Below are 11,197 nucleotides of genomic sequence, written 5' to 3' on the forward strand. Positions count from 1 at the left end.
GTCAATACGTGACATTAACATTTGACATATGGGCACCTCGGCTGTTCTTGACGAAGTGTATTCTGGACGTCCAATTTTGGCCACTTTTTCGAGCACTGCTGGCTGTATATCACGAATAACACGAACAATGCTGGCCTTCAAGGCGTCAATTGTTGCTGGTTTATCAGCATAAACCAGTGACTTCACGAAGCCCCACAGGAAATAATCGAGAGGTGTCAAATAGCACGACCTTGGAGGCCAATTGACAGGTCCACTTCTCGAAATCAACTTATCGCCAAATTTTGATTTCAATAAGTCGATGGTTGCGTTCGCCGTATGGCACGTAGCGCCATCCTGTTGAAACCACATCTCCTCCGGATCTATGTCATCCATATTTTTAAACAAAAAATGATTAATCATGGTGCGGTAACGATCTCCATTGACCGTAACGCGAGCTGCGGCCTCATTTTTGAAGAAATAAGGTACGATGATTTTTCTGGATGTAATGGAGTCTGTAGGGTCTCTTGTGGATTGGTCTCACTCCATATGCGGCTATTTTGCTTATTAACAAACCTGTTAAGCCAAAAATGCGCTTCATCGCTGAACAGAATTTTGCGATAAAACAACGGGTCATTTGCCAACTGCTTTAGAGCCTGATTTTCAAAGTAAATTTGGATAATTATTTAGCGTTGTTCAAGCGTGAGTCTATTCATGATGATGTGTCAGAGTATACTGAAACAAAAAAAAAGTTTCATCAAAATTTAATTTTTTGTGTTACTTTTTACAATTTAAAGTTCTATCTAGCTTAAAAAACACTCTTTATTAGTTTCTTCCGACTTTAAATTGTAACTGCTTTAACACCTTAATACGCATTCAAAAACAATCATGGTTGCTATATTTATTTTAATAAATTCTCCATAAAAACGTTTTTTCTTATGGCCAGCTCTACGAAATAAACAAAGTGGTATGGGGTATCAGCCCCGTCCGACTTTAACCCTTTCTTTACCGGTTCGTCCTCACATAGTCTACGGTAGTCCGGATCATCGTTATCCCATCTTGAGGTCAGATATCTGATTTTGCTATGTGGTCCGTCAATGTGCCCACCACGATTCTTAGATCTTTATTGATAAAAAAGTGTAGGTTCTTCTTTATCGAGATTGACGGCCAGATGACCCTAGATACCTTTTAACCGGTTTCCAAGTGCCATTTTCTGTAAGCTTCTTTGATGAGAGCCTTTTTGAATTGGTTGACATAATAGCCTATAGGTGGTATGACAGCATCAACAATCGGTAGATCAATTGGGAACCAAATCGAGCTAGTTCAGTCTTTGCAGTGTTAATCCCAAACTATTCTCATGGACCTAAAGATACTACTGCACTAGCGTTATTGGAATGGGCCACTACTTTTACTTTTAGTTGATCGAAACTCACTAGTATTTTTCAACTTTAGCTTACATTGTTTTTATCATCAAATCATTTGCAAAAATTACTTTATATGTATTTTAGACTAACAATAAAAGTATTCAGTTTTTCACTCAAGTAAAATCTATATTTTAATAAAATGTCTTTCTCCTTTTTCCCAAAATTTTTACAGATGTGATGCCCTTCAAATACAAGTCAGCAAACTAACATCAGCCAACAAGAGTGCCAACGAGAAAATAGCCAAATATGAAACGGAATTGGCTGTACTAAAGAAAACCAATGAAAAATTGGAAATGGAAAATCGTGAAGCTGTAAATATAGAATTTGAATTTGAAAGACACAAGAACAAAGCAAAACTACGCGAAAACGAGCTGCTTGAAGCTCTCAAAGACAAAGAACGTGAGGTGACACAACTGGAGAAATCCTTGAAGACAGTTGCCAATGAGAAATTTACCAATTCCAAAGAGGAACTATTGCAACTATCACTAACCGAATCGAAAATCGATGAGAACGGTAAAATATGTGTTAAATGCGAAGACCTACAACGTTTGCTAGCCGACAACGAGAAGGTCACACAAGAATTTACCAAACTCACTCTGGAATATGAACAGTTGCGTATCAACTATCAAGAGATCGAAAAGGACAATCAAGAATCTAAATTGAAAATTGAAGAGCTAGAAGAATTGCAGAGACGCGAGAGAAGTGAATGTGAGAAACTGCAAAACGATCTGCAAGTACTGCGCGAAAAACTACAAGACATACAAAGGGAATACGAGCAAGTGAGCTCGGAAAATTCTTCAAAAACCGAAGAATGTATGGCCTTAAATCATCAAGTCGAGTTGGCAAGACAAGAAATGGTGGTGTTGCAAGAGAAATACAATAGTTTGGAACTATCATGGCAAGAACAACAACAATCTCTGAAGGATATAGAACAACAATATGCTGAAATCGAAAACAAATATAAACATTTGCAATTAGAATATGAACAATTGGAGGAGAGTAGCAAGGATCAGTCGTCGGCAACGAAAACAGATTGTGAACGCCTGCAAAGGGAAAACATAGAATTGCAAAGTGAAATTGTGGAACTGAAACATAAAGTTCAAGATGTCCAACAGCAACTACTGGAGAGAGGTGTGGCAGCTGCGGCAGAAGAAAAGGAGAAGGAACAGCCGCAAGATGGTGGTGAGGAAGAAGAAGGAGAACAGATTCCAAATGGTAATGCGACGACGGATACATCAAATCTTCTTAAAGAAAATGAGCAGCTCAAATCCCAACTTTTGGATTTACAAACACAATTTGATGGTTTGCAAAGGGAATATGATGATCTATCCAATCAGCTAATGGACAACCTTCAGGAGAGTGATACTCTCAAAGAACAAAATACCAAATTGGAACAAGAAGTAAAGGTCCTGAAACAAAACTCCGAGGAGGTTTCAAAGGCAGAAGCCGAAATCTGTGAATTGAAATCTCAGTTGGAACGGGTTTTGTCCAGTGAACGTAGATCTATGCTTTGTACACCATCGCCTGGACGTAATTCTTCAATGCGTAGCTCTGGTGTTTGCATAGAAGAAGAATATGGGGAATTTGAGGGTAGCCCTTGCCCTGAGGATGATTTGCTAAAGAAATTCCAACAACTTTCCGAATCGTTGACACAAATCGAGCTGGAACATCAAAATGGCCAGAGGAGGATCTTCAAGACCCCCAAAAACCAGGCTGGCTCCTCACAAACGCCAAACTACAAATTATATTTGCGCAATATAAGCGGTGTAAATAAAATCCAAAAGAATTTCCTAGACGAAATGGAAAATATTCAACTGCAGGGTTCATTTAAACAACATTCATTCCACATTGTGGAATTAAATGCTGAACAGCAGCGTGAGATGGATGAGGAAGAGAAGAAGGGGGAGGAACAGTCAAACGAAGGAGCAAGAACGGCGAATAATTGTGATGATGCCGAAACAAATGGTTGTGAAAATTGCATGGAATTCATAGTCCGACTTCGAGAGCAAATATCCCAATTGCAATTGTTAAATGATGAGGAACGCCAGAGTAATAAGTCTTTATTGGAGAATACCGAACGTACCCTAAGCGAAATGCGTGAGCAAATTAACCAACTGTCAGCTGAGCTTTTGGAAAAATCGATATTTGTGGAAAGATGTGCCTGTAAGACATATCAACAGCAAATTGAAACACTGGAAAAAGAAAAGGCTGACATGACGGTGGTGTTTGAGGAGCTGCAAGAAAAAGTCAATAACTGTACATTTGATTCATCCATGCTCATGATGAATTGTACTCTGAATGGCGAGACTAAATCGTTAGCACCTCCTGTGGTTGGCGATTTACGCAAAGAACTGGAACAATTGCAAGCCAAAGAGCGGGAAATGTCCGAGACATTGGAAAGCCAAACTATTATGTTGGAAGAGTTAACCCAACGTAACCTTGATCTTGAATCAGATATGAAAACAGCCCAAGATCAATACGAAGAAAAGGAGAAAGAATACAAGGAACGTTGCAATCAATTGCAATTGGAAATGTTGGAAAAATTGGAAGTGTCCGCCAATGAATATAGGGATAATATGAAAAAATACAACAAGGAATGGGAGGATAGAAAGGATGCTTATGAGGCCACCATCAGAGAACAAGAGGAGCAGCTGCAACAATTGAAACAGGAGCAAGATGAAACCACAAAGCGAGCCCAAGAGCTGCAAGAACAAATGGAAAAAGTGAAAAACGAATACAATCAATTGCAAAGTGAATATTTGCAATCCAAAGATGAAGGAGGCGACGGAGATCATGTTAGAACAATGGAGGAGCTAATAAATCTCAAAACACAATACTCTGAATTGCAAACCCAACGTGAAGAAGCCTTGCAGCAACTCAAGCTGGCAGAGGAAACATGTCAATCCGTTAAAGTTGAATTACAACAACTGACACGAAACTTTGAAGAATTGCAGGTTCAGCGTTTGCAACTTCAAGAACAATGTCGTCAACAAGAAGAAGCTTTGAGAGAATATGAAGCGGAACAACACAACAAAGATCAGCTGCAGAAGCTGCAACATGAATATAATACGATGCATTCCCAATTACAACAGGCCTTGAATGAGATGAAAGAAAAGGAAGACATATCTCAAAAGTCCAAACAAGAACTTAAAGAAGAGAGAGAAAAACTTACACAACTGCAATCTGAATATCACGGAATCCAGGAAGAAAAGAATCTTTTGGAAAAAGAATTTGAAAATCTTCAAGAACATAGAACACAATTGCAATTGGAATTGGATAGAGCAATGGAAACCCTCAAAGAAAATGAAGAAATGTCCACGGCTGTTAGTCAAGAATTGGTGAAAATGAGGCAACACTTTGCCACAATGGAGACACAGAACTTCGATTTAGAAAATCCTCCAAAATCTTCCAGTGAAATCTTTAAGGAACTACAAGTATATTTAGATAAGGGAGTCGTTCTCTTGAAAGAGAAAGTAGAACTCGATCAGCAATTACTTCAGCTCAGAGAAGACTACAAACAATTGAACGAAAAACACAATGAAATTGTTAAAGAAAAGCTAACACTTTGTGATGAAAAAGAAGAGATCCAATTAAAACTTTCCCAGTTAGAGGAAAAGCTCAATGGAAACGAGGCTCATAAGGACGTCTTACAACAGCTAACGGAGGAAAAAGATCAATTGGCTATGGAACGTCAACAGATTCTACAAAAGCTACAGCAAGCTGAAATTCAAATCCAAGAATATTGTAAAGAAGATTCAGCCCGAGAGGAACTGATACAAACATTCCAAGCTAAAATTGCCACATTAGAAGCTTTGCAGAATGAAAAAGATGATTTTGATAGTCAAAAATCTGAATTGAATGGTAAACTTGAAAGGTTAATTGAGGAAAAGGAAAGTCTTGAGAAAAAGCTAACCGAGCTACAAGAAGCCAATGAAAATCAAGAAAAACTATCCGACATGCATTTAAATACTTTGAGGGAGGAAAAGTCTGCATTGGAAGAACAAAAAATGCAATTGGAAGAACAGTTAAAGAAATTGGAGTCTGTGGTGGAAGAGAAAACATCTTTGGAAAATCGCTTGGCTGAGCTTTCAGAGCTCGAAATTGAAAAGGCATTGCTAGAAGATAAGCTACAAGCCATGACAACTGTGATAGAAGAGAAGACCTCCCTGGAAACTAAACTTGCCGAGCTAAGTGAAGAAAAATCATTGCTGGAGGAAAAACTCAAAACTTTCGAAACTGTTGTTGAAGAAAAGTCGGCTTTAGAGGCTGCGCTTAAAGAGCTGCAATCACAAAGGGTTGCCTTGGAGGATCAAGTGAAGATTTTGGAATGTGTGATGGAAGAAAAATCTTCGCTGGAATCAAAAGTCAATAAGCTTTCCGAGATGGAAAAACAAAAAATGCTACTGGAAGAAAATGTTAAAAATTTGGAAGCTGTTGTAAAAGAAAAGGACGCATTAGAAGAACAAATTCAAACATTACGCGAGATTGATGAAAAACACCAAGAAGAAAATCAAAAACTAAAGAGTGAATATGAAGAACTGCAACAAAGAATTAAATCATTAGAAGAGCAGTTGCAGCTGGTTCAAGTTGAAAAAGAAAAACTGCAGGAAGAATTGCTGCAACTTAATGATAAAATTGCCAGCAAAAATGAGGAGCTCAGCGCCTTTAATGAGAGAGAAAGCACACAATTAAAGGCATACGAAGACTTACAAACAGCTCTGAATACACTCACAACCACAAGTTCAAACTTGGAATTGGAGAAGTGTAATCTAGAGCAACAACTTCAACAATGTAATACTGAATTACAAATGTTGAGAGGCGAACAGGGTGCTCTCGAAACTCAGTTAAGCCAATTAACTGAAGAGAAAAAATCTCTCTCTGAAAAGTGTTGTCTACTTGGCGAAGAAGTGGCCACGCTCAAGGATCAGTTGAAATGTCTAAAAGAAAAGGAAAAGGTTGAGGAGTTACTTGAACAAATGATTCAAGAAAAGGCTGACCTGTCACAGAATTTACGTTTAACCAATGAGAAACTGGAAGCCAAACAGCAAGAACTTGATTTGCTACAACAACAATTCGATGCTAATACCCGGCAAATGGAAATGCTGAAGAGCTCCCTTAGTAGTGCCAGCAAGAAGAATGAAACTCTTGAACTGGAACTGCAAAAATATCAACAACTCGCAGAGGAAAAATCGAAATTGGAAGCCTCCATTGTTGATCTCAAAAATGCGCATGCTGAAAGGCTGTGTTCTCTGCAACAAGAACGTGACACCATACAAATCACAATCAGCAAATACGAACGTGATATTTCCCAATACAAACAACAGGAAAATACCTTTAGCCAAAAGATTGAAAAACTCTCCCAAGAATTGCATGAAACTCGTTCCAAAGCCAAGTCGTATGAAACACTTCTCGTCGAACATGAAGAAGTTGAACGTTCCCTCAACGTTGCAATGCAACAAACGACAGATCTCTCAAATGAAATTAAAAATCTTAAATCTTTGATGGCCTCCAATGCCCAATTGCATGAAGAAACAAATCGCAAGCAAACCGAACAAATTCAGCAGCTTGAATTACAGTTATTACAAGCTTCCAATTCGGAAAGGGAGTTGCTATCAAAGCTTACCACCCTCCAAGAACAATTGCAGTCTCAACAAACCTCATTGCAGCATGAGACAATTGAACTGAAGAATTCGCTGGGTGAACTTCAATTGAAATACACCTCTTTACAAACATCAAATGAACAGCTCCAAAGCGTAAATCAACAATTGGAACAACAACTGCATGAAGCCAATCTCAAACTGCAAGAAGGTGCAATGTTGCAAAATCAACTGGCCGCCCTAAAAACGGACTATGTTGAAATGCAACGTAAAATGGAAGCCACCGTTGAGGAGGCTGGACGTTGCAGTCGTAATTTACGTGATGACCTACAGCATCATAAGGATCTGTTGGACCGTCAGCTGGAAAGCTATAATGCCTTGCGAACAGAGATGGTAAGTAAAGGGGTTGTTCCACTTGAACTAAAATTGTTTTGTATTTTTAAGAGGGGTTGGGTAAAAAACACCAGGTTAAATGACAACTTAGTCAAATCTAAGGTAGTTAGCAAGTGTAGGGTAGCCTTGAAGAACAGTAGGAGGATAATTATATTGTGTTAGATACTAGGACTCCCCATTTTAATAGTTTTGGTTTTGTTTTCAAGGATGCACAGCTACATAGGAGTCGACAGTTGTTTCATTGTTAATCCTAGAAAAAATATTGGAGACGAGGGAACATATAGAATGTAAAATGTTGGATGAATTTTTTTTAGGAAGTTGGGTTGCCTCTTCAAGATATCCTGTTGGTAAACCTATAAATGATAATGAGATCAACGTACAAGGAATATGCTAGTTTCTATTTCCCATCTATCACATAGTCTATATGTCTTGTCTGATAAGACATTTATCACACATACAGCGATGATGAGTACACAGCTGGATATGCTGGCCGAGGTGCACAAAATTCCGACCATTGCGATTCTAGGATCACATTCGATAGCATGTTCAAGTCTTCTGCGCAAACCAACCATATTTGCTCTAAATTAAAAAGTATGAGCAAAAACCTCAAGGCACTAGGAAGGCAGGAATTTTGAGTGCGTAAAAGTGTAAGTCATCCAAGCCATTATATTGCGGATAGAACTCCCGTACCCAAGAGTGTCAGTAAGCACCTGTGTGTTCAAAGCGCAACAAAGTTTGTCCCCCGGTTTCCGCAGTATCAGCTAATTTCCCACCGCTTGAAACTAAGCCAAAGGATCCAGTGGCTGGTGATTAGCATCGAAAGTAATCTGAACTCAATCTCATTTCATCAGATGAGACACTATTAGCTGTGGGAAAGACCTCCGTGACATGTACGACTTATGACTTAGTGTGCGATAAGACCCTTTGTACGATCTTCGATGCTCCTGGCCCTGTTTAATCGCCGATCTAGGATTGTAGCGAGATTTTTGGATTGTGTCAGACCTGACATTATGAAGCTATATAAGTCGAGGTTGATTTGACCCGCAACTTCATATCGAAGAACTCTACAGTATCCTATGCTGAAACCTTGCTATTAGTATACTAAGGTCAGATGTGGAAATGGACATATTCTAAATTAAAACTTAAGAAATCTTAGAAAAATTATAATTGGTCTTAGGCTGAAAGGAAACCCTATTTTTGTACCCTCCACCATAGTATGGAGGGTATATTAAGTTTGTCGAAATATACATTTTAGACCCCACAAAGTATATATAAAATTCTATGTCGATTTAGCGATGTCCGTCCGCCTCTCCGTCTGTGGAAATCACTCTTGCTTTCGAACGAAATGAAGTAGATTGATAAAATTTTTTTACTCAAATATTATGTCTGCAAGGCTTTTGGTATTAAAATTGGGCCATGTAGGTTCACGTTTTGGTGTAGCCCCAATATAACGGAACCTCCCTATATATGGTATTTTGAAGATTTTAGCGACATTATTCATCGGAATTGTTTCAAATTTGGTATTTGAAGTTCGTAATGGATACTGCAGCCTAAGGCAGAAAAATGTCTGTGCAGGTCCACATTTTGGTATAGCCCCCGTATAATAGTACCACCCTATATTGATGATTTTAGCTACATTTTTTTTACCGATTTTTTCAAGTTTCGCATTTAGATATTGTAATGGCTTATGACAAAAGTTACCTATGCAGGTCCACGTCGTCGTTAAGACCTTAATATTACGGCTACATTACTCAAAATAATCACACCATATTTTATTTCTTTGCAGGATCTTAAAGAACGCGCATTTGATGAGGAAAAACAACAACTTACCAACACCATCGAAACCCTTCAAGCAACCACAACATCTTTGGAAGAGAAAATACGTGAAATTACCATCAACAATTTGAATTTGGAACGACAAAGCCTGAATACATCAGGCAACACTTCCATGGATGTGGCCAATACCTCTTCCAGTTCTCCACGACCACGAAAGAGTTTAGATGCACTAAATATCAGCGATAAACGTAAAAACAGACGCTTGAGCACATTCGATGAACGGCGATGTGGTATAACTCAGGAAAAAGAAACGATGACCGATCCAATGGGTAAGTTTTAGAAGAATACAATTATTTTTGGCACATGAAACTTATGAAGAATAATTTTTCTCTCTTTTTTGCAGTTGCATGCAAATGCGAAGAACTGGATCGAAAGCTAAAAGAATGTGAACGTAATTTGTTCATACGCGAAAGTCAGGTCACCGCCTTGAGTATGGAATTGAAAAACCATCCATTGAAAGATGAAAAGGCCGCTCTAATGAAACGTCTGCAAGAGGAACAAGAAAAACTAAAGCGTTACAAACAAAAAATCTATGAACAAACACAAAAAACTGAAAAGGCCATGGCCGCATTGGCACAAGTTCAGGCTCAGTTACAAGCACAAGCTGCGGAAAAGAAAGCTGCTACAACGTCATCGGAATCCAATAATACACCTGTGATAGTGGTCGCAGACACAGTGGATGTTGAGACACAAACAGATGGTGATATTAGCACTTCATTTAATACCTTGCAAGGCAAATATAATGATTTGATAAATATTTGTCGCTATCGCAAAGATCGCATTAAAGAATTGGAAGAAAGAATTTCACAAAAAGAAAATACCGATGGAAATTCAATGAATACGTTAGAGGCGACACAAATGAAGATGTTGAAGGTAAGTAGTGTAACTTGAACTGAATTTACATTTTTTTACTGGGTAGGTGGTGATAGATTTTAAACCAATGCAAAATTTTGTAACCTATCTGTTTAAAGTTAATATAATTTGAGTTAATTCTCAAACTTCATTTTTTTTCTAATTTGTTTTTTTTTTTTCTCCCATTTCAGAGTCAGTGCGATTCAATGAAGAAAGAACTAAATCTTCTCCGAGAGAAATATGAAAATGCAAAAATTGTTCTACATACACGCCGTGAAGAAATCCAGAGACTGCGCTCACAACTTGGGCAATCCTAATCTAAATCTAAGTGGCATTTATTACTGTGTAATTTGTTTTATAATCATTTACAATTGTTGGGTCTTCCGAGCTGGCCGGGGATCCCTCCACCCCCATTTAAATAATCTATGTAATTTTTTGTCTAGTGTACTTAAATTTAGTTATTGCACTTGTCACTAAAATAGAATATGTTTGAATTGTTTGCAATTTTTATATATACCATGTTGAATAAGTAATGAATACTACTATTAATTATGTTTGTTCTTTTTGTTTTATTCTTGTGAAAACAAATGCTGGTCCTCCCAAATTTCAATGCGTTCTCCACTTTCTCGTCCCCCATGAAAAAAAAAAAAAAAACAAAATGATGTAAAATATTTATACTATACATGCTTGTTAACTGTATTTAACTTTTTACGTTCTTTGTAATGAATTATTCTCGTATTCGATTTAAGTTTATTTATTTTCTTTACATTATTTTTAAAATAATATGTTAATTTATATATTTTATATGTTTAAAATAAAAAACAAATTAATTATTGTAAGTTTTTCTCATTAAATTATGTTTTTGTTTTATTAGGAGAATGGTCTCCTCTAATGAAGCGGGTGTGCCAAAACATCCCATCTTCAGTTATGTTATGATGAAGTATCATGATTTTTGAAAAATGTTTGCTGCTTCTTAAATCTTAAAAAATACTCCGTATTAGGAAAAAAGTTGTGTATAAAAATCTTTATATTCCATTTCATTTTTCCAATTCCAAGTATAATAAAAATTCGGATAATTGCATCCTGAACTAATTAGACCAAACCTGGTCAGGGTTGTTT

At 37.5% G+C, this 11,197-nt stretch overlaps 1 protein-coding gene across 2 annotated transcripts in view; it reads left to right on the forward strand.

The window, feature by feature from the left end:
- Positions 1–10,737, forward strand: part of LOC101887902 (kinesin-related protein 4) — a 29,894-nt gene extending 19,157 nt beyond the window's left edge. For both annotated transcript variants that reach the window (XM_005183042.4, XM_011294042.3), the window contains 4 exons: positions 1,573–7,390; positions 9,177–9,495; positions 9,570–10,099; positions 10,270–10,737. In XM_005183042.4, coding sequence (XP_005183099.2) covers positions 1,573–7,390; positions 9,177–9,495; positions 9,570–10,099; positions 10,270–10,395 — 6,793 coding nt within the window. In that variant the 3' untranslated portion in view covers positions 10,396–10,737. The remainder of the gene's footprint in view (positions 1–1,572; positions 7,391–9,176; positions 9,496–9,569; positions 10,100–10,269) is intronic.
- The last annotated feature ends 460 nt before the right edge of the window (positions 10,738–11,197 follow it).

The sequence above is a fragment of the Musca domestica genome, unplaced genomic scaffold, assembly GCF_030504385.1.
Source record: "Musca domestica strain aabys unplaced genomic scaffold, Musca_domestica.polishedcontigs.V.1.1 3, whole genome shotgun sequence".
Taxonomy (NCBI): domain Eukaryota; kingdom Metazoa; phylum Arthropoda; class Insecta; order Diptera; family Muscidae; genus Musca; species Musca domestica.